This window comes from Syngnathus leptorhynchus, chromosome 16 (assembly GCF_054491065.1).
Source record: "Syngnathus leptorhynchus isolate UIUO chromosome 16, UIUO_Slep, whole genome shotgun sequence".
Lineage (NCBI taxonomy): Eukaryota > Metazoa > Chordata > Actinopteri > Syngnathiformes > Syngnathidae > Syngnathus > Syngnathus leptorhynchus.
In genome coordinates this window covers 3,869,978-3,894,190 of record NC_141210.1, presented here as the reverse complement: position 1 = coordinate 3,894,190, position 24,213 = coordinate 3,869,978, and the positions used below count along the sequence as shown (strand labels likewise).

General features: G+C 45.4%; 1 protein-coding gene across 1 annotated transcript; it reads left to right on the top strand.

Annotated features, from left to right (window-relative positions):
* The first annotated feature begins 366 nt into the window (after positions 1–366).
* LOC147044198 (inactive phospholipase C-like protein 2) lies at positions 367–24,213 on the top strand. The gene is made up of 6 exons (XM_085933162.1): positions 367–1,022; positions 15,858–18,338; positions 20,205–20,408; positions 20,502–20,577; positions 22,519–22,628; positions 23,834–24,213. Exons 1-6 carry the CDS (start codon positions 741–743, stop codon positions 24,209–24,211), a joined length of 3,531 nt encoding a protein of 1,176 aa, XP_085789288.1. The 5' UTR covers positions 367–740; the 3' UTR covers positions 24,212–24,213.

Genomic DNA, 24,213 nt, shown 5'->3' with positions numbered 1-24,213 from the left:
CTGACCTTTAAAGCATAATTAGCACAATAATTAGCACAAATGATTACAATAAATCGTGGTTGTGTCTTGATATATATTTTTTCTGTGTAAATCCTGCAAATTAAAGTACCGACGCAATTGTGTTGCGGCTTTGGCAGCGCACAAAAATATTGGGACGTGGATTGCTGCAATGAGCCAGAATGGTTTTACTTTTGTACAACTTCCAGCATTTATTTTTAAATACACAATTCTGTACTCCTGTGGATACTTTTCACCTCTGGAAAACTAAAAGTCCAACTCCAATTCCGTTCCACCATTTGTCAAATGTTTAAACACAGTTCATGGAGCTGCTTTACTTTGCGTGGTAAGGATGGTGCGTGCCTACGTTGACGGGCACGCGCGGCACAGTGCTCGCGTCGCTCTCGTGCCCGCGCAGTCTTGAATTTGTCCCGCGGATGCACGCCAGTTGTGTGCAGTGTATGTTGGTCCAAACGACAAGACTGTGCCGGTTCGGTACGAGCACAAGTGGAGTAGTAGCACAACCCTTCGGGACCAGAAGGTTCGGAAGCCGGACCGCTTCCGAGTTGCGGGATTGTCGCAGTGAAGGAGCGACGGAGGTGGAGAAGCGGGGGGGCACCGGCCGGCCGGCTCCCTGTTTCGGGCACCAGGCGAAGTCCGAGTCGCCTTTTTGTGGATTAAAAACAGAAATGGACCGCTGCTGCAAAACCGTGGAGGTGTTGCTGTTGCTGCTTCTGTGAACCATGGCGGGGCTCCACGCTTCTTCCGATCCATCGGGACATTTTCTGGACTTGAGCCGGTCGACGCAAGCCTCCGACGCTGCAGGGTTCGGCGGCGGTGGAGGCGGGGCCACCCGGCCCTACTTGGAGGTGTCGGCCGGCGCTGCCCGGAGCTTCGGAACCGATGGAGTGTACAGCAACGGCCGGTATCGGGAGCTGAGTAGCCCGACGGTAGGCGTTCGCAGCCGGGATCCATCCACGGAGAGGAGCCAGGGAGGAGCGAACACACCTTGCGGCATCATGAAGGTTGGTTGGCTCAAATGAAGTCTCAAGGTGACACCAGCTAGCATGAGTGTTGTTGCGGTCCAGTTGCAGAAGGAACCAGGTTGGTGAGAGGAACCAAATAAAGAGAATAGAAATAAAAATAATCACTTGAGAGAGTATTCCGTGGAAAATAAGCGCTCCGTTCCTGAATAACGAGTGCGTAACCTTTGATTTATTTATAAATAGTGCATGAATGTCAAATGGAACAAAGTTCACATTAAAACAGTTTTAAAAAATTGGTCTTCAATCAACTTTCTTTGGTTACTCAAATGAAACACAACACCAGGCAGACTCTTTCAATTATGTAATTAAAAGTAATGTGATTCCATTGCACTTTGACATGCGGTGACATTTATCAGCGATGTTGACATCTCTTTCCTTCATCCAAAATGTGACTTGCTGTGTATGATTTGTGCTTTGCTTCCCCCCCTCTGTTCGATTTGTGCTTTGCTTCCCCCCCGTTCCTTTTGAATGCGTGCAAGCCTTTCTGTAGTCTTGAATGGCGCAGACTTCAAAACTTCATTTTGCATTCGCGTGCTGCGGTCGACCCTGCTGGTTTTATTCCTCTGAGCATATAACATCTTTTTTAAGTTTCTCAAGCTCCAAGTGGAGTTCTTATACTCTGAGATATCGACATTTTGGACTCTATGCGTGACGGAAGCGGCTATTTCCCACAGTCCATCCGTTAATTTGCATATTTTTACTACACTTTCCAAAGGTTGTTTACGTATGGTGCATATGGTCATGTGACTACCCGGCTCAGTTTGATTGGTCGAGAGGAATTAAATGTCCGTCGTAGTTACGTCAATGTAATTGAGCTAAAGTAGCCTTACTTTTTAACAGCAATACTAAAGTAAAAGTAAAAAGTATGTGGATTCAAACTACTCTGACTTTATAAGTCATCACAGTGCATTATTTGCCGTACTGACCATTATTTGTTGTTGTCCAATCAAGCTGCACACATTAGAAAAGTGTAGTCCAATTATGCCTGATGTGCCGAGAGCTTTTTCATTAGAACTGTGATTTCTTTTCAATTAGTTTTTGTGAAGTGATTGCTATTCAAGCACGTCTCGTACTTTGTCATGGTGAGAATCTTTTTCACCTAAGCCACTGTAAATAGGAGCAAACAGGAATCCAATTTTTGTATGAGGGCCCATTAGAATTTTTGGCGAGAGGCTAGATAACGGTTGCATAGCGTATCTTGAAGTGTATTCTGGTTGAGGATCATTAACCCGATGTGGTCCAAAAATAAGCAAAGAGCGGCAAAAAGACTGCAATGACGAGTCAGCGTCCTTCTAATAATACAACGCCGCTCTTGTATTTCGGCCCGCTCTGATCAGAGTTTGTTCAGCAGCAGCCGACGACGCTCATTTCTTAGATCGACTCATAATTGGGTTCTCGTGCCCTCCAACAAACGTTTGGGCAAAAAAAAACATCAGCTTGCGCAACGTGCCGCCGCCGCCGCTCCAATGTCGCCAACTCGCCCGACTTTCAATATGGCTGCCGCTAATAAAATCTGCATAAATTTAAAGCCATTGTTTTGTATCGACTCCATTTGTTTGAGTTCAAATTGTGTCCGTCTGAATTGCCGCCCCCGTTACGTAATGCCGACAGTGGGCGACTCCAGACTGTTTTCCGGTGACCGATTCCGAGCACATCCCGGCACACAAACTACTAATTTAGTGATGACAGCATTGGCCTCAGAATGTCCCAAAATCATCAGCCGGCCACGTCTCATTTCTCCTCCCTTCTTCTTCCTTCCTCGCGGTTCAAGCCGGAATTCCCACAGTTCCCTAGCTCCAAAGAGATGTAGGAAGAAGTGTGCGATCCAGCCTCACCCCATTAGGAACCAAGATCAATAATGATCTCACGGTTATCGTCTTTCCCCCGTCTAAGGTCGTATCTTCCGTCTTGCCTCCCTTGCGCGGGAGTGCATACGACTCATACTTCACATTCATGAGCTCATCTAATGGGCTGGAGCTCAAATGTGTACAGTCATCGTGTGAGGAACATACTTGGATGCTTAGTAAGAGCACTGACAGAGTGAATCAGGTCAAAAGGACGCATGGATTGCCTCAGATTTGAGGTGACTCTTTCTCAAATCACATCCCAGAGTTTGGCTTCGCCGGAAAAATACATCTGTTGTCGAATGTGATAAGTGGCAAACAATGTTCTTCAAAGCAATTTTTGAAAAGATGGGATTTGGAACATTGTGTCCCTCTCGCATGACTTGCGTCCAATCCTAACCCGGTAACTGATTACATAGCGCATAATCGTATCAGATGATGAGAATTGGAAAAAGCATCGATCCACGCATCAATGCGTCTATCACGGGGGTTCCTTGGGAAAATGAGCTCTTTTCCTGAATTTTAATTTCAGCTAATGGAACCCGCGCGGAGATACATACGTGAGCGGCGCTACATATTTTTGGAAAACACGCCTTGGCACAGCAGTTGGAGATTTTGTAGATTAAGTCATTAGATTGTGGCTATTTTGGAGGCCCGGCTCCCTATTATAACTCGACCTTCGATGCAGTTAAGTTGTCCTCAAGAAGGGTTATACTTAGCATCGTGGGATTGCTAAACACTGCTAGCTTAATCCTTCCTTTATTCCCTTAGAGGATCATGACTTGACATTGAACTCATTATCTTAGGTGTCAAATTGTGACCCAGTCAGACACCGCCAATCTGATGAAAAGTGACGAGCACTCGGGTTTGATTAGAACATGACTTTGGGATAGCCTTGACTGTTCCCGGACGGTATTTTGTCATTGAACGATTCCTGTTTGATTTTATCCGCTCGAGAATATTTGTGAGGACTGCGGACAAGACCAACAAGGTTGTGATGGATGAGGACGACAATCTGCCGTTCCACCTGGCTTCTCTGCGGCTTGTTTTTTTTTTTTACTGCTCTCCAAACATACGGCACTTGTATTCACTGCCTTTATTTTTGCCCGATATTTTATTGAGCGCTGAGCGACTGCGGGGAAACGAAATCGCGCTTTAAAGCCAACGACCTGTGACCGGAGTTGAAATAACTTGCGTCGATCAAAGCCAGTTCCACGGAATTAAAAGATTGAATGATTGCTTATAGAAAAAAAAATATATCAATATATATATATACAATAAACTATTGGTCTAAAGCTAGCATCGCTAATTCAGTAATACGGTTGGATCAAGGAAAAAATGTTCACGCTCTTCGTCACAATTGTAACACTTCAGGAGCTATCATTGAATAATTCAGTCTTGATGTTATAAACAGAACCTCTTCTGTTCTGTCGGTCTAGCGACAAGCGTAGCGTGTCATTCTGACTGACGGATCAAAATGGAGAGTGAGGTTTAAGAGCGTGACAAATGAGGAGCGGACGGGTCGTGTATGCGTGTGGTCGAGTCAGAGTCGGAGTCACGGTGGCTGCAGGAAGTGATGTCAGCGAAGGAAATTGGATGTGCGAGACCTTCGGGGCCGCTAGAGTTGGAAATTATGTGATCTATTCATGGCCTGAGAATTTTTATAGGAAGGAAGGAAACCGTGCGAGTGAGATGCTTGTTTGGATTTATGCCTCAGTGGGTCAGAAGTGAGAGCCGACTCGTGAAAGATTCTCTGCTTCCATTTTGAACAGTTGTCCTTTGGAAGAAGTGATCTTCTGACAGGGACAGCTTGTGTCTAGCGCATGCGGTTTGCAGCCAGCTGCTCTTCCCCCCCCCCCCCCCCCCTCCCCTGACGCAGAATCTTACAATGTTGCAGAGTCGCATCATTTCCGTACTTGGGGCCAGTTTGACTCCCTTGGAGAAGAATCCATGCAAATCACAGCAAGGCCCGTGTTGGCGCCACCAGTCTTGTATGTAAATTTATCGAGGAGCGACACGTGCGCAAACTTGGCTAGGAATTCACAGATGGCGCCATTTGTCTTGTTTGCGACACAGACGGCCCGGGCGACAACGACAAACTGCTTTTCGTGGATGCGATGGAATTGTCGGGGTTTTGCAAATGTCATCATTAACCTCCATCAAGCTAGCAGAAACTAACAAATTGACTTGAAATATCTTTGACACTTAACCGCATCGCCATTTCTCAACAAACCATGCGTTTCGTTCAGGTTTTGCTATTACGTCACTCGATCCAAATGCGTAAAATACGTCTGTATCTTGATTCAAACGAATCAAATGAAGCAATGAACGATGATTCCAATGAAGTCTGCCACAGATTCTTAGCTTAGTTTGAAAAGTCTTGCATGTGTTCAGAATAGTACAAGTGTAAATTGCCCTCAGGCTCTCAGACATAATTCAGGATTTCCTCTTCCACACAACTGGAACGTTGTCCCACAAAAAAAAAAAATGAAAACAGCTAAGCTGAAATGTCTCATGTCCCCGAAGCGAAGGCCGATCATACCACACAGTAGGTAACATGCGCGAGCATGTCGCCTAAACATTCCATCGACGCTCGCGCCACACTTTGGTATTTTTTTATTGCATGGGCTCAGTATCGCATGTATGTTCGTATCCGTACGTGAGTTCGGAAGGTCTGTAGAAAGTTTAGTCAGTCTTGAGAATATCTTAAATATGTGTCGGGGCTTTGGCGGATTAGGGAGTGCTGGGAGGAGGGGTGATGGTGGTCGCTCGGAAAGGCAACGTGATGTGTTCCAGGCTTTCAGCTCCAGACTGCAAATCATTTTGTTTTGTTGTGAAATGTGCAATGTCACATGTTTTGTTTCTTCTACTTTATTATTTGTTTTTGAAGTGAGTTGAATAAATCGACGCCAAGTCGGGTGGGCATGTCTGAGAAGTCTCAAGGACCCTGACTGAAATTTTTTTGGGGACGAGCGGAAACCTCGACACTTTAATTACATTCATTTTCCACTTATTTTGAAGATCTTTTAAAGAGATGGCGTGAGAATAAACACCAGGAAATAAATTTGGAGGTTATCACCATGGCGAGCGGGTCACGAGGAAGAATGAAAAATAGACAAAAAAAACTTAGAAGGAAGTGAGAGTAGGGAAGGAAGGCGGCAAGGAAGCGTCACGCTATCCTGGCGTAACCTGCCAATGACCGTTTTTGCCATATTCCTTCTTTTTAAGGTCTAATCAATTTTTCCCATCTCTTCCCAATAGTCCACTCCAGTCACATTGGGCCGCATCATAACCACTCCCGATGTATTTGCGCTCAAGGGCTCCATCGATACGGGATGTGGCAATTTGACCCCATCCCGAGAGAGGATCAACGGCCGTTCCGACACAACGTATGCGCCAATCACACCGAGGCGTGTCCCGGCCATCACAACTCTTGTCGGTCCAAATCAATATCGTGCGGTCATGGGGGAGAGGGGCGGCTGGACGTTGCAAGATGCTTTTGACTGATAGCTGCCTTGCCCCTTCCTTGCATCACTTATGCGGCGTTGACGGCGGGAAATTGGATCCGCTCTCTTCGCCGGCTGGAAGTGGCTTTTGATAAATGACGGCTGTGCAAAGACGAGGGGAGGATGAGGACAAACTCAAAGCATATGTGAACGCTTTGGTTGGTTAAACCCTGCAAGGTTCACTTCCTAAAAACATGTTGGCATAGCGTAGCATAGCCTTACATCGAAGACTCATAGCACAGCTTGCATTCTTATTTCAATATACATAGACTTAACCTTACACCCATCCATCTCTGCAAAAGCAATAACAACCCCCACTTGCTCGACTCTCCTCCATCCCTTTTTTTTTGTTATTCATTCCATTTGCGATCCCCTGCCTTGTTTCTGCAAACGGGTGGGCGGATCATCCAAAGTGTCAGCGCTGTGCAAAGACGCAAATGAAGACCGCGAGTGTCTCCGGAGGCTGCAGCGTTAAGTGGCGGCTGTAATTGAGGCAGCACCTCCGGAGGGGAGGGGAGGGGGGGGGGGCATGTGCATGTGCATGCTTAGTTCCATAGCTTAAGCAACAATAACGCACGCACACATAAGTATTCTTCTCACGGCCACAAACTATGTCAACAAACGCAAGGCGAACGGGGAGTCGCGCACCTGTTTTTTTTCCCCCAACGCACTCGAACACGCATCTACACGCTCAGCCACATCTGCAAAGCTTGAGGGGGGCCTCGCCGAGCGCGGCATGAAGCGAGAGTGAAAACACTGTGAATACTAATCATCGGGCCATGAGGCGACGGCCTTGAGTGACGTGCGTTAGACAGACCTTGAGCGGGCTTCTCATCTGCATGCCACTTTGTGTTTTTGTCACCGAATGTTCCTCGCCATTCATGCGCAAGGTCGTTGCACGTAGTTCTGGGTATCAACAATAGGAAAAGACTGAGACGAGTAGAATCTGGATTTGAAAGGTTTTACGTTGCCTTCATTCTTCTCTGCAGCCATATATTTTGTCAATGGAAGCAGGGGGCGGGGCTTATGTTTTGGGGCTGCTATGCTACTCTGGCACGGGATATATAAAATGCGATTTGAAAGGATATGACAAAGAATGAAGTCATTAAACCAAATATTACGACTATAAGTAGCAAAATAATAGTGATGTGGTTCTCACAATGAAACTGGCTCCTTGCGTGTTCTATAAATAAACAGCCCGCATATTTCAACAAAACCTCAATCTACTGTCCTTACTTTGGCTCTTTTGTTCCCAATGCTGAGATATTTTTATCTCCGCTCACAATCACAGATGTGTCACTTTCAAGAGCGAAAGAGGAATCACGACGTTATCGTTTGACTTTCCCAAAAAAAAGCAGAAGTGCAACTATTTTTTTTTTTCAATATGCCCTGTATTTTATTGACGCGACTTAAACAGTACCATTTGATAAGAAAACAAATGCGCTGGTAAAAATGAAAAAAATGGTTGTCTTCAAAGCTCCACCTGTATTGACCGGGTACGTCCTGAAAAAGCTCCACCTTTCATTGCCCACGTTCCTCCCCTTCCCTCCTTTCCCCTCATCGCGTTCCCATCAGGCCTCTCTACATTTTCACGGCGTTCGTGCAGAAGTAAAGCGGGGGATGAGTCACTTTGCAGTGGCACTCACGTAGCTGTCCTTCAGACCACCTCTGCACGCAGACACACACAAACACAACTCTGCTTGCTTGCATGAGGCTCGACGCTTGATTCATGTTTCTTTCAGGAGCTCATCGTTATCATTCAAAACTACAAAATTTCCCCAGAGAGTCTGTTTTTTTTTTGTATATTCTGTATGTAAAAATTCTGTCTGCTTCCTTGGCGAGTGATAATAATCACAGCATGTTCCGATATCGCCTTCGGGTTAGTCTTGTGTTTTATTCAACTACCCTTGAACCAGGAGAATAAATAAAATATTGCGTAAATGTATATTAAGTAGAAATGCTGCAGATGCTTCTTTTGATGCAACCTAACAAATCTGTTGTGATCCAGTAAGGGAAGCTATGTAATAAAATTCTCACCCTGGGGATTCCCCCAAAATCAAGGCTGCCTGCTGTTTGTTGTCCAGGAAAGTCAGGAAGCACAAATGAGGTCAATAATTAAATAAAATTAAAAAAATAAAATATGTTAAAAAAAAAAGATTAAAAAAAATTACATATAAATATATAAATAAATACCCATCTATCCATCCATTTTCCTATAGTCAATAAATGGATCCCAGAGTTCAAAGTGAACATGGTGCATCAGAATTTAGCTGCGATGCTGTAAATAACTGGAATCAGATATGAACAGAACTATAGTTAGTAGTGTAAATGCTTTTAAATCCAGATTTAAAACTGCCCCCCTTCCCAAAAAAAACTTGCAGTTCTTTAAAAACAATTATAATCTTCTTGCACTTTAGGTTCTTTGATGTCATTTTAGTGTGTGATGTCTTTTTAAAAACTTCTCTTTGCTGCCATAATCACTTGCAAACTACCTGATGAGTTCTGCGGTACTTCCTTTAAAGCCACCCCCCTCCCCCCCCTGCCCTCCCATCTGTCCTTATCATTTAATGAGCCTATCTGCAGCACACACACATTCCCTCTTGGTCTCGCAATCTCACCCCGTTATCGGTGGCAGCCGTCTTATGTGAATCAAGGTAAATGCGGAATGCAACCCGCCTGAAAAAAGGTCGCCGCCGATGAATTTCAATTAGCGGTGCCACCGCCTGCAAATGGCAGCCGCTTGTAATCTGGGTCTAAGGATATCAGTGTTTTGATTGACAGTTTAGTTTGTGGGAGAAATAAGAAAATGGCGCTAATGTGGCAGCTGCTTGGGAGGCAAATGTAAAATCAATAAAATGGAGTGCAGTTATTATTTCCGCTTGGGCTGCGAGTGCGGAAACGTCTTCCTGCAACATTTGCACACGGTTGATAATCTTAAAGGATTATGATGCTCTCAGTTGCTGTTTTTGTTCTCTCATTCGCTAATCAGATTATCTGGCAATCATTTGTTCAAGTTAAGGTTACGTTCTGGGTCAGCGCCTAATTAGCAATGAAGAATAAAGAGAGGCGAACATACGACTGCACGTCAATTCCAAAAAACAAAAAAAAAAGTAATCAGCATGTGACCAACTGAAGGTAGAAGATGGATGAAGAGAGCAGCACATGCCTGAGATCATTTTAGTGGAAAATGATTTATCATCTCTGCAACAGAATTGCAGGAGTATTGATTTTTTTTTTTTTCCTCTCCACTCCGTGTGTAACATACCGGAGGTGTTCTATACTACACGCTGACCTTTTGTTCTAAGCAAAATTAGGATGTTGTTGTTTTTGAAATGTTAGCTGTATTATGTCCCTGGTTTGTTGCATCTTTCTTGTGGACAAAAAAAAAAAGGATAATTCATTTGTAGAAGACATTCCGTCTTGAAAACAAATGCTTGTTACACACCAAGACTGTTTTTCTAGTTTTATCGAGTCAATCTTAATGTGCTCCTGGCCATGATGGGAGCGCGGCTTAATGCTAATAGCGCTAATCTTTCATGACAGTCTGTACAGACAAACAGTTGGTTCTTTATAATCTTCAGCCTATGCCGGTAAGCAAAACATGTTCAAACAAGGCTTTACACTGCAATGTAAAAAAAATAAAAATCTTCCTGGCTCAATCCGTGGCGCCATTTGGGCCAGTTAGGTCGAGAAAATAAAGAAATAAAATGGGGTCATATTGGCCCAAGAGGCAGGTCAGGCCTGGGCGCCAGATGGCCAGTTCAGCCTTGACCACAGGAACTCGATGCACTCGCTAGGTGACACGCATATTTACAGGAAAGACTCCCTAATTAGCCCCTCCGGACCGTCTGTTCTCAGTAGTAGGCACGCTTTAGATAACGCAAATATTTTTCAGGACACTTTGCTCTATTTTGTGAATTCCAGAGTTGCCTTGTTGATGAAATCAATCTTAGAATTGAGCAGTTAATGCTAAGGTCGGATGCCATTCACGCTGCTTTGCTCATCCGTTTCTCCCCAAAGACATTTGACATGCTTGGCCTTGGCATTTTTGTGCATCTGGGTCACCTTCCGGCATAGCAAAGACATCCGTGCGTGCGTCTTTCTCTCCTCAACATCTCTTCCTGCTGCTCATTTCTCTCTCTCTGTCAAGGACTCCCCCTCTTTTCCAAGCAGAGGACCTAAAAATAGGAAGCATTGTTCTTCTTGTTGTTTTTTCTTCCGGCAAACATGAAGATTCAACCTCCCACCGCAAGAGCCATCAGTCAATCCGAGGACTCTCGGATCCCGAATTTGTTCTCCGCCGCGCCGGAGATGAACTCCAAGATCACGTTGACCTCCAGAGCGAAACACTTTGCACTCTTGTCCTCTGTCCTCTCCTTAGTCCATTTCCACAAGCGCTTCCTCGCATGTCCTACATTTGCGTCCACCCCTGGGAGGAAAGAAAATAACTCTCCTCAGCAGTAATTCAACCTACTTCCACAGAACTCCTTCACGTGGCCTTTAAGGGGGTCATTTGTTAAGATGGATTTGCATGTTTATTGTATTTGTCATACCTCCTTCCAGTGGATTCTCAAAGGTAATGATTCATTCAATGGAATGATCGATCGCAATGTACCACGACGTCATTTTCAGATCTCAAAGTCGGGATGACCGCAAGTGTTCTTTTGTTTTTTGGAAATCGTTCAGCCCAAGCCGTAACCACAATGTTTCATGATGAGCGCACAGTCCTGATGATTATGTAAACAAAGAATAATGAGATGCTTTCGCCTCCACTGGCACAAGTTGGTTCCGCCGGTCGCTCTGCCAACCTCTTGACGAGACGGAAGGCGCCCGGCCAAGGATCGGGCTCACGGTTTATTATTTATAGACTTTGAGTGGGCTTCGTGGATGCAGGCGTGGAATGTTTCAGAGAGGAGAAACGCATCATTGATCAAAGCTCAGACAGCGAGACTTTATTTTTTTTTTTGCCCAGGGCGAACAATAGCTCTGTAGCAGAGGGTGAGCAACGCCGCCGTTCTCATTGCCCACGCCGCGTCCCAGGCACCCACACAGGTGACCGGGCTCCACTGAACACCTGCCAGTTCGAGCCTCCCTCCACTCTTTGCGCCGTGTTGAATGGCTGCTGCGCTTTGGATGTTTAAAAATACACACATGGTAGGCGTTTGGAGAGTAAATTCACTCGGCGTGAAGCTGAGATAGATTGTGTGGGCTCTGCATAGAAGCGCTCGGTGGACAACGCATAAGTGACACAAAGCGCGGCTTTACGACATGTACTAAGACCCTCGACTATATTTTCATCATATCTTAAAAATCATTTTGGATTCCCGCGTTAATCGAGCTATCGTTGCTGTGTGTTAATGACAACTGTGCATTTCAGAAAAACACGTACTGTGAAAGGGGTCAAATATTCACATGAATGTCAATCGCGAGATTAATTAATAATTGATTATTTTTGTTATTATTAGAATTTCAAATTAATTTAAAAAATGTGTGATTAATTAATCACAGTAATCGATCAAGATGAATTAATAATAAATCGCATTAATCTAAATTGCATTAATCGTTTTTTTTATTAGTTTAATTGGTAAAAATAGTGGCATTATGTGTTTCTTAAAAAAAAATGATGCTGGAGTTTATCAAAGGGGACCTCTAGTTGTTCCACACTTTTGTAGACTTCTCATTTCGTATCTGGACGGGAGATGTCATCTTGATTTAAATGTTAATTATGACTTCCTGTGTGACAAAAGGATAGGTAGCAAGTTGGGATGTCATGCTAGGCCAAAAAAAAACAACAACACAATGCAAATCTTTTGTTTAAAGGTCACATTTTGTTGCAAATTCAATACAAGGAGTGAACAAAATGCAAAGCAAACAATGCACCTTTCATATCAAATATGTGCTCAATATTGCCGATTAATTTATTTGCTTCAATATGTAGTGAAAATTGGGATGTGTGGTTTCCAGATGTTTCACTAGAATGGTTCTTGGAGGATCTTGCTAAAGAAACACGGCGCTTAGAAAAAGTGTAGAAAAGAGAATGTAAAAAGCCAGCGTGACGAGGACTGCAGTTCCGCGGGCAGTGAATGGTTCATTTCTTTGCTGCAATGCAGACTATAGTCAAGGTTAGGCTGGCGAGGCCGCATAAACTCAAGAGAACCGAGACTGCGGTGTCAAAGAGTCCGATCGACGATGTTTAATGGAAAAGCGCTGTTCCATAAAGGTTATTTATCGTGTGTTCAGACTTGCAGAATCCCCCCCGATGTTTCTCGGGATATTAAAAAACACACACACACACATTCGGCTTCGTTTAGATAACATTTACGAGTTGCCTCCGTGTCGCTCGTAATCTTGTGGCAGCTTGTCGTTTGATTCATCGGGAGCGCAAGGCTCTTTGTGCAACGCGACTGGCAAGATGACATTTTGTCGTTTGTCAGCTTCCTGCTCCTGCTCAACTTCCTCTGTCTGCATGTGATATTTGGGGCTTCCCGTGGCTGCTGTGTGTGTGTGCGTGGTCAGCGCTAAAGTGTGAGAAATTGGAAGTAGGGATGACAGAGTGAAGAATTCGCAACGTCGCTCCTGACTCATAAAATGGAGACGAAGATGGAGGGAAAAAAAAAAAGAAAATATTTGAGTGACAGTCAAAAGATGAAGTGGGAGACCAAACAATAATGTGAAAAGATATGCAAATAAAGGGCTGTGAAAACCAAGCGTGACAAAAAAGCCACGTGGCAACACTTTGATCGACCGTCTTTGAGCTCGTCAACATTTCTGGCAAACATTCTGCGGCCTGTGCCTGGAAAACCATCCGGGAAATTAGGAAAACCACTGTGATAATGAGTGCAGGAGAAAACACAGTTGGACCTCGAGGGAGGGTTGAACATTGAGTGGAGGACGTGCGTGTGTGTGTGTGTGTGTGTGTGTGTGTGTGTGTGTGTGTGTGTGTGTTCACACTGAGCCATACGTTTCATCATCAATACATTTTATTTACTCATTTACCTAAATTGTTTATATGGAATTATTCAAGAATGAGTCGGCTCGATTGTGTCCCAAGGCAGCCAAAGTAGTTAAAATAGATGTCAAAGAAACAAACGGTTAGCTTAACTTGCAACTAAATTGTGACTGTGAACTCTATTTTTATATTTTTAACTTCGTCAAATCCCTTGAAAAGCACTTTATAAAAACAAGCTTTTTATTCAAAGTGGTACTCGAAGTGAGTTTGAAATCTTTTCCGCGGCTAATTGCTAGCGCTCATCTCGTTTGTAAACAGCAGTAAATTTAACGGCGAGCCGATTCCTCATGCGGCTTTTGGGAACCCTGCGGTCTAGAGTTGCTCGGTGTGTTTTAGGGACCACGAGATGTGTTAATTAAGTGGGAGCCCCGACGAGCGAGGAGGCAAATGAACGACCTTCAAACATCCCCTGCTGAATTAGCGGGATGAGCATCGACGGGGGGATTGCGAGGTGACTCGGGGACAAACAAGTTCCGACTTGTGCTTTTGCGTGTTATGATTCAACACGGCTTTCACGGCGCTGACTGGCATCACGACAAAATCGGAGAAGGCCCGGCTGATAAAGACTTCTCAGCAACACAGCCACGCACGTGCACTCACCTGACGACAGCCTTTGTACCGCGGGAAAATAATTGGCCCCACTGCTAATGCAAGGTCACGGGAAAGGGGAGCGCGACATGGGCCGCGGTGGGAAGCGACAAAGTCGAAATTCTTTGCACTTGAAAAATAACATTAGCTCATAAATATATCGGGCGTCCTCAGGACTGGCGGGCAAAGCGGACAGACGTTTTGACGTTGACGCCGCGACTGTGCTAAGTAGCTAGCACTGGTGTTTGACAGCTCGATAGCATTGACCTTCACTGTCTCGACAGGCCGCTAATTAGCGAGATTGCTTGTTGTGTTTTTTTTTTTTCTTTTACAAGGTGCTCTGGAGGCTTTCCACTTATTAGCTAGGTGCGCGCAGTGCTAACAGTGAGCGGGCGATTTGTATTCCGAGCGAAGGGACCTAGCGTCAAATGACCTTCCGTATGGAAGTGTAAATGCATTTTCTGTATAAAAAAAAAATAAAACGGGCGGGTGTTGAGACATGTCCACACGCTCCAGTCACACTTTTATTTTATTTTTACACATTTCCTCCGAGACCTTTAACACCCATTCACACATTAGCGACCAGAACATTTTTTTTTTTAAGGTTTGTGCTGCTCAATGGGAGACTGAGATGAGCGAGACCATCCATCCATCCAGCCATCCATCGTGTCAGCAATCGATCAATCGATTCCACACAATGAACCAACTGAGGACAGTTTAGCCTGTTTTTTTGTTTTCATTTTTATTTTTTTATTTTTTATATCTATCTACGATAGTAGACCGTTCGGTAACAGCTGCAGCAACATATTTGGTGACAGCGCTGAATCACTTAGCGGAGTAACCTCGATATTTCACTCTATACAATTGAGCTGGAACTGCATATCTTCTCTGTATTTGTGTCATCTTTGGTCAGCCTTTAGATCCACCCCTGTAAATTAAACCTCTTCATGTGTGAAAAATCCAGTATAAACACGCTTAGTCGCCGTAGCCTCTGCCGTAAGTGTTAGCTGCGTCTCTCCTCCTCCTCCACGAGGCTTTTTCTCCTCAGTGTGATTTAATTTGCTTTATTGGCATTGAGATTGCACAGCATGTCTAAAACATCTAAACAAATCAAGTTATTAAACTCATTAAATTCACACGCGCTCTGTCTCCATCAGTGACCCCCCCCCACCCCGTTGCAAATAAATCTTGTTAGCATAGATCCACGTCACCTCTCGTTCTTGCTCTCAACCAAACAGATGCTTCTGAATGTGCAGATTTTGGGGGGGGGTGAAGTCTATTAGGGTTTAATGATGGCCTCCTTGGGTTCAATGTGGCAGCTTGAGGGGGGGGGTGATCAAGAAACGTGTGGTTGTGGTTTGACGATGACCTATATTGTACCAAATTTATTCTTCTTTCATCTCCATTTGACAAATTTCAGGACAGCAAAACTCTGATTTTTACGGTCTGACGCCTTGATGTGATTTGATCGTACCAGCGGGACCGGAGGGGGAGGGACTCTGGAGGCCTCCTCACCATCTGCACTGGTTTTCTCACCCCCGGCCGCTTCTGTCACCACGTCTGTCGCCGATGGACTTTTCTGAACGGCATCGTGCAATAAACAAGCACCTTGAAATATGCTTCTCCGCTGATCATTTTAGTGTTGACGCATCAAAACACATTACTCAAAACGTCGCATTGAGGTGGTGTGCGTTTCGTTTTACAGAGTTCTGTATATGGATAAAATAGAGAGAGAGAGAGAGAGAGAGGGAGAGATTTTACATAAATTATTTATATTTTATATCATTTTTATATTAATAAAATGCTGTGTTTTAAATGCAGTCTTGCTAATTTTATTTAATTTTTTGAATCCCTCTCTTGTTGACAGGATGGGTCCAAACAGAGGCAAGTGAGGAAAAAGACGGTTTCCTTCAGCTCCATGCCGAGCGACCGCAAGATTAACAGCACAGCGGCGTGCATGGCCTTCATGATGGAAGGCTGCGAGATGAAGAAGGTGCGCTCCAACTCACGCATGTACAACAGATACTTCCTGCTGGACCCGGACATGCACTGGCTCCGCTGGGAACCCTCCAAGAAGGACTCCGAGAAGGCCAAGCTGGAGATCAAGAGCATTAAGGAGGTCCGATTAGGGAAGAAGACTCCGGTCCTTCGCAGCAACGGGCTCTCTGATCAGTTCCCGGATGAGTGCGCCTTCTCCATCATCTACGGGGACAACTACGAGTCACTGGATTTGGTTGCCAGTACGCCCGACGTGGTCAGCACCTGGGTGATGGGCCTGAGATACCTGGTGTCTTACGGCAGGCACACCGTCGACATGGTGGAGCCCAGCCAGCCTAGCGTGCGGACATCTTGGATCAGCTCGGTATTTGAGCTGGCGGACATGGAAAAAGACGGACACATTGACCTTTTCAGGGCCACTCAAATCATCAAGGGGCTCAACCCTGGAATGAAAGAGGCAATGATAGAACTCAAATTCAAAGAACTCCAGAAAGCCAAAGACCAATACGGTGAAGCGATCAACATGGACACATTCGTGGAAGCCTACTGTGAGCTTTGCACACGTCCGGAAATTTTCTTCTTGCTGATGCAGTACTCCAGTAACAAGGAGTACTTGGACTGTAAAGACCTTATGTTATTCGTGGAGGTGGAGCAAGGTGTAGAAGGTGTGACGGAGGACACGTGTAGGGATATGGTTCTAAAATACGAGCCCACGGCCGAAGGCAGGGAACAGATTTACCTCTCCATCGATGGCTTCACGCATTACCTCCTCTCTTCCGAGTGCCACATCTTCGACCCGCAGCACAAGCGGGTGTGCCAGGATATGACTCAACCCTTGTCCCACTACTACATCAACTCTTCACATAATGCCTCTCTTCTGGAAGATCACTTCTGGGGTTCCTCCGACATCAGTAGTTACATTCGCGTTCTGAGGATGGGCTGCCGCAGCATCGAGGTCGTCGTCTGGGACGGTCCCGATAATGAGCCGGTGGTGTACGTTGGTAGTTCCGTGGCCTCGCAGCTGGCATTCTCCAAGGTCCTGGATATCGTCAACCAATATGCTTTTGAGAGCTCCGAGTATCCGCTCATCCTCTGCTTGGTTGCTCATTGCTCCGTCTCTCAGCAGAAGGTCATGGCCCAACACATGAAAAAGATTCTCGGGGACAAACTGTATGTGGATTCCCCCAACAAAGAGGACAACTACCTGCCCTCTCCTGAGACACTCAAAGGGAAAATCCTTCTCAAGGGTAAGAGACTCGAGCACGGTTGCACAGAACCCGAAGGTGATGTGACGGAAGAGGAAGAAGGTTTCGAAATGTCCAGAAGAGTCGGAGTCGAAGATAGAGACCAACTAAACGGTTGTAAAAGTCTCCGTCTGTGCAAGGAGCTCTCTGAGCTCGTGTCTCTCTGTAAATCGGTCCAGTTCCGAGACTTTGAGACGTCAAAAAAGGACCAAAAATATTGGGAGATTTGCTCCTTCAACGAGGTCGACGCCAACAGATTCGCCAATGAGTTTCCGGAAGAGTTTGTCTGCTACAACAAGCGTTTCCTCTCCAGGGTTTACCCCACCCCGATGCGGATCGACGCCAGTAACATGAACCCGCAAGATTTCTGGAAATGCGGCTGCCAGATCGTCGCCATGAACTACCAGACGCCCGGTCTGATGATGGACCTCAACCTCGGCTGGTTCCGACAAAACGGCAACTGCGGTTACGTGTTGAGGCCGGCTATCATGAGAGAGGAGGTGTCCTACTTCAGCGCCAACGCTCGGGATTCCTTGCCCGGGGTTTCCGCCCAGCTCCTTCACATAAAAGTCATCAGCGGGCAGAACCTCCCCAAGCCTCGCGGTTCGGCGGCCAAGGGCGACGTGGTGGAACCGTACATATACGTGGAGATCCACGGCATCCCGGCCGATTGTGCCGAGCAAAGAACCAAAACCGTGTCCCAAAACGGTGACAACCCCATTTTTGACGAGAGTTTTGAATTCCAGATCAATTTACCCGAATTGGCCGTCCTGCGTTTCGTGGTGTTGGACGACGACTATATCGGAGACGAGTTCATCGGCCAGTACACCATCCCGTTTGAGTGCCTGCAGCCCGGGTATAGGCACGTCCCGCTACAGTCCCTGACGGGAGAGTTCTTACCCAACACCACGCTGTTCGTCCACGTCGCCATCACAAACAGACGGGGAGGCGGAAAGGCTCATAAGAGAGGAATTTCAGTCAGGAAAGGTCGCAAAGCCCGCGAATACACCAATACCAAGACCACCGGGATCAAAGTGGTGGACGAACTCTTCAGAGCATCCACCCAACCACTTCGGGAGGCCACGGACCTCCGAGAAAATGTACAGGTAAGGATTTAGCCATCAAACGTTTTGCTGTCTTTTGTAATCAAGCAGATAACATAAAAATAATAAATCTTATCAGAGGATAAAGCCATCCTGATCATTAACGTCTAAGAAATATGCTCGAATTGAAAAAAAATAATCAATTATTTGAACTGCTACATTAAGCCAGACAATGTCAAACTTCCTTCCTCGCTAAGTACCTCCACGTGGTTGTTCCAAGTTGACGTGAAGTATTCCGACTGCACTTCACCGTCGGGGCGCGGCTAATTGCGCTCCATTAATGTTGCGTAAGAAAGAGCCAATACTGCGACAATGGTATGCAATTAGGCGGTGTATGAATAGTGTAATCATTAATGAGGGACAATTAGCAGCCAGCGCTAATGGTCCGCGCGTTGCCAGGCATTCTGAGAATGATTTTAAAACTCCTCTGTTGGCTAAATTTGACTAATAAACACAAGTAAATGTCTCCGCCAGTGCAGGTTAGAAATGGACAACAACATTTATCACAGAATGTCAATCTTGTTGACACTGAAATTAGAAATCGGCAGACGGGACATTAACTCAATCAAACAACACTTGGCGCCTTTTTGTTTCCTTTTGAAATGGAAATGTGTGTTTTTGATGTGGTCAGATAAAAGATGAGAGGAAGATGATGCGCAACAAATAAAAAGCTCTTTTATATGGAAACTCAAAATATGCTGGTAAAAGCTTTGTAGTGGCCAGTTGCGTGGAACCTGCCACATGGGTCTAGGTTGCGACGCCGGGCCGAGTGCCAACGACCCAGATGGCGTCTCCGTGTGGCTTTCTTTTGTGAAACACCAAAGCAAAGCTCAAGTCCTAAACTGTCAAAAATTATAATCATCTGACGCTTATTGTCTCAAAAGGATCCATTACTGTCAAATATATATTTCTTACAGCGCTGAAATCCTTTTGTTCCTATTGTAAAGTTTCCAGGTGGCAAAAAAAAGTCGACTAACCGCAATACTACTCCAATTCAGTAGGTAGCGCTAAAAAGAGCAACTCTCGTATTGTTTCGGTTTGAATGATTGCAGAAAGTTGGCTGCCTTTTCCTAAAGCCAGCTGATCTGACATACACCTCCTCGCAATGCCATTCCCCCGTTAAAGAGGGGGTTGGGGCGGGGGGATACATCGAAACAAAAACAAAAGTGTTATTGTCAAGAGGACACAAAGCTTCTATTGGGGAAACGTGGGAAGGGTGGAGAGGGCGTAATTAAAAACACAATCCTCTTGTTGGCTTTCGCAACACTACTGTGGGTTTGTATTGCAGAGCAGAATGAACTGAAGTAAATAAACAACAAGCGCAAAATAAGGGAAGCTCTACAAGCGCACTGGGACACGCTTAAAATGGCGGCACATGTAATTATGCTCGGGTCCCCCGTCCATTTAAGTTGCTCTCTCTCAGCTCGTTGAGGTGCTCATCGTGGTCTGAACTCAGCATACAGATGACGGCATTGTTGTTCTCCGCAAAGGTGCCACGGTGACACGGCACGTCCTCTTGGGATGTGGAGCGGATTTTTCCGCCGGTCCAGCCCGGGGAAACAGACGGTTCCCACAGTATGCGAGCGTGGGTCGGTTCTTAAATCCCCCAAACAGCCTGGTTGCCTCAAAAGTTTGTTTGCTTCCGGGCCTCTATTCATCAACTGGCTTTGTTTTTGTTCTTCCGGCTGTGATTTAAATCGAAGTGACTGATGGCTTCCGCACAAAAGACTGTGTGATGGTTTTGATATTGTGAGCTCAAGTCAAGCCAGAAAATTCAGTCAGTTCAACCTTTGAATGAGAATTCTCCTTTTGAATGGGAGGAAAGCCGATCTGTAATGTCATCTGCGGTTTTTTTTTTGTCTTTTCCAGAACGCCATGGTGTCCTTCAAGGAGCTCTGCGGTCTGACGCCGGCCGCCAACATGAAGCAGTGCATCTTGACCGTGTCCACCTGGCTGATGAACAGCGAGCGCTCGTTGCGGGTGACGGTGGACCTGAGCGAGACCTACCCAACCATGGAGGCTCAGGGTCTGGTTCCCGAGCTCCTGCGTAAGGTGCTCAACGCCTACGACATGGTAAGCAACTTCAGTGTTGATGTCCAAAGTGTTTTTTTTTTTCATGCTTAATATATATGACCAGATGTGATTTTTATTTTTTTTTGTCGCTAGATGATCCAGACCAGCAGAACGCTGATCGAGTCGGCCGATGGCGTCTACTGCAAACTTGTGCAAGCACAGCGCGCAGGTTTGTATGAATGCAAACAAAAAAAAGGATTGAGCGAGGTTGCGTAACCACTTGTGGCACTTCAGCAATCAGCAAGCGGAGAAGAGGAGATCTCGCCGTTGAGCTACCTGGCTGCCGTCTCGTTATGAAAGAACTAAAACGGAGAAGACAGTCTGTAAATAGATGCGAACGACGACACGTTGGATTTGTCCATTTTCATATCCTGTCGGCGTAAAGGTCCCGGCGCCTTTTGTCTTCACCGCGTATCTCCACCCCCGCAGCCGCTAACAACGAGGCTCGACGTTGAGTGTCGATCATGTCGGTGGGCAGGTGAACACAATGCGCACAAACTCATTTTCACAAAGGAGCCTGCAGCTGAGAGAAAAGCACACGGTGAAATGAATAGCTATGATGGCGTGTGGGGGACGAAAAGCTCTTCAGGAGAGGAGAGGTGGGGGGGGGGGGGCTTATTTTTTTTCTTTCAGTTGATCTATAGGCTTCAGGCATAGAGTCGACACTAATATGACATCTGGAGAGAAACGGCTCGAGGTGGAGATGCCATTTTAATGCAAAAGGCAGAATTAACAAATAATGAATCAACTGGGGAGAGGGGAGTAAAAAAAAAAAATCCTTGCAAAGTTTCACTGCTAGCGTGGACTTAAAAGTTTTCGCTAGGATGTAGCTCTTCAACTCATTTAGACAGCAAGTTGAGTGCATAGCAATATATTTGCATAGCAAAGAGGCGGCTGTGATGTCATTTGGTTATGGTTATATTTCAAAATGGAACCAGAAGAGTAAATCAATCAATCGTTCCATTGTTTTCGACATCAGATTGGCCGCACTACAGCCCACATCGTATAAACTACCAAGTGGCAACAAAGAAATATTCTTTGGGGATACAAAAGTCATTCAAGTTGCATTTTGAATTTTCTATTTCCAAGTTCTTTGAACACAGCCTTCTTTCACGACGGCCGCTAACAATCACGAGTTACACAATACGCTCATTATTCGGCCAAACACGCGTGATTAAAATGACAAATTGACATCAAGTGATGAACGATCCTCTCGGCAATCACGACTTGTGGTCCGCGGTGGATATTGACGTCCTCGTTTCATTCGTCCGGTCAAGTAACGATACGTTGATGAAAATAGGGAGGTGTGGAATGATTTGGCTCCCTAAAGGCACGAGGAATCGCTAACGGTTAGCCGGAGATTCAGCTGAGACACACCGGGGCTCCTCCAGATGCCACCTGCTCTAATTTTGCCTTCATTAAAGGAAGATATTTAAAAGAAAGACTTTTTTTTTTAAATTAGAATTAATGTCCTTTGTGACGGTAGCAAGCTTTCCTTCCGAACCCACAACAATTAGCAACATAAGCTCCCTTTTGAGGCTACTCGCCTCCGGCGTGCTCAAGCCCGCCCGTTCTGCCGCTTAGCTTAGCTCAAAGGCCCAATTCAGCCAAGGAGAAAAGTATTTTTGTGACATAAACCTCCGATTCCTCGCCGCATGAGATGATGTTTACAGCTTTAAAGACCAATTACGCACTCGGTTGTGCTAGTGCCCATTCGGCACCGATTGAACGCGCCCGTCGAGCGTCGCCGAAGGTTAAAGTTGTCTGTGATTTGTTTCATCCGTGTTGTGGCATTGATTTGTTTTGTACTGTAAATCCTCCTCAGTGGCATGTTGTAAAGAAGCGTGTTCAAATTGCGGGCCACTTGTGTCCTTTTTTTTTTTTTTTTTAAGTAGTCTGAGGCATATGCTCAAAATAGCATATAACACAGCATGCGTCAGTTTAGTTTTTTTTTCTCAAACAGCGGATTGGCAGTGTGAAAAATCAACGACTTTAAATGCACTTAAGCAGCTTTGAATAAAAAAAAAAAAAAAGTCCAAGCAACCAAAAAAAAGAACTATAATTAAAAATTGCAAATGATTAAATTGCATGCTGTTGATAACATGTGCAGGTCTGGACTTCCACGAGGACCTGCACCACATCGGTGTCAAGGAGGGCTTGAAGGGTCGCAAACTCCAGAAGGCCATGGAGAGCTACGCCTGGAACATCACCGTGCTCAAGGTGACCACAAGCAGGCTACCTTTTGATTCCATCCTCTCTAATTTCAGCAAGATGAGAAATATGGCATGTTAAGTGTGCTGTATTTTTTTTTTTGTTCTAGGACTATTTTGATAAAAGCACGGACTTGATGAGCATTTCAACATTTTCTTGAACAGCATTTGAACATAGCAATGATAAATTCTAGCAAAAAAATGCAAACAAGCCACTTGGTGATTAATCGAGGCAAACTCTTCGCATTCTGTCAAAATATGGCCTCAACTAGTTCAAGGATGCTGGCAAGCATTAATGGCAAGACATGATGTTCCCAAACATGACTGCGTCTGCGCCATTCTTTCTCGAAAGGGACCTTGTCCAAATGATAAAAAAGAAACGAAGGATTCCATTTTCCTTTTGAAGTGTAGTAATCTAACATCCAAATGGCTGGCCCATTATTGCAGGTTGCAGCGGGGGGCCATCAAGTGTGTCATTTTGACATCATATATTTCCGCCACAACTTTGCTTTTAAGATACTCCTGGAAGGAAAAATAAAATTACAGATTCCAACCAAAATACCAGACTTCCTGTTTGACTTACTGGAAGCTTTTTTGGGAGTCTCCCCAGCTTTGATATTTCTTCTAAATGTAATGGAAGCTGAATTTAGGTCTTTACAAGCAACTCTCTCAAGTCACTTGACTGGTGTAAAGTGATGTTTTGTTTATTTGTAATTTTGCTGCATTTTAAGAAAAACAAAATTGCCATTGATTGTGACCAGACAAATGACTTAAAAGCCACTATTAAACAGACGGTTTGATTTGGACAAACAAGAAGCGGGATTAGCGATTTAATGAGGCTGAAGCAGTTGGATTTCGCAAGCTTAGTCCCCCGTGGATTGTCGCACAGTGACTGCACCCAAGTGCGTTTCCATCGCGCTCCAGAGGCAAAGCTTGTCGCCGTCGTATTTCATGCCCGCTGAGTCACAACTTACATAATTTTTTTTTTGGAGGGGTGGGGGATTCGAACACATGACTTATTCATGCTTACGTGTGCCGCGTAGTCTCATTTCCAGCCGAAAAGTTTACCTTCACATGCGTATGAGTACATTAAGAAAAACTGTCAAACGCTCTTTGTTTACGTTGCAACACTGCCCTCTTGTGGCTTTTATTGGTAATGACACTAAAGAAACTGTGGTGGATTTTTATATTGATTTTTTTTGTGTTCGGTGGTAGGGCCAGGCGGACCTTTTGAAGCACGCCAAGAGTGAAGCACTGGACACCCTTCGTCAGATCCACTGCGCAGCTCAGTCCTGCGGCCTCAGTAAAAATGGCGCGTCCTCCCCTCAGCTGCAGCATCACCCGCCTTATCTCCACCAACACCCGACGCAGCCTCAGGCCAAGGCCTCGCCTCTACCATCCCCCTCGCAGCCCCAACCTTGGACTGCTCATTCTCCACTCCCACTGTTCCAAAGTGTTCCGAAACCACCTGCTTACACGCCCCCTCCAGCCTTGCCGCCACACTTCCAGTTTGAGCAGCAAAGAGCAGCCGGACCATTGGACTCAATCACGGAGAAGGAGACATTCAGCGACAAGGCGGCCAGACCCTGCTGACC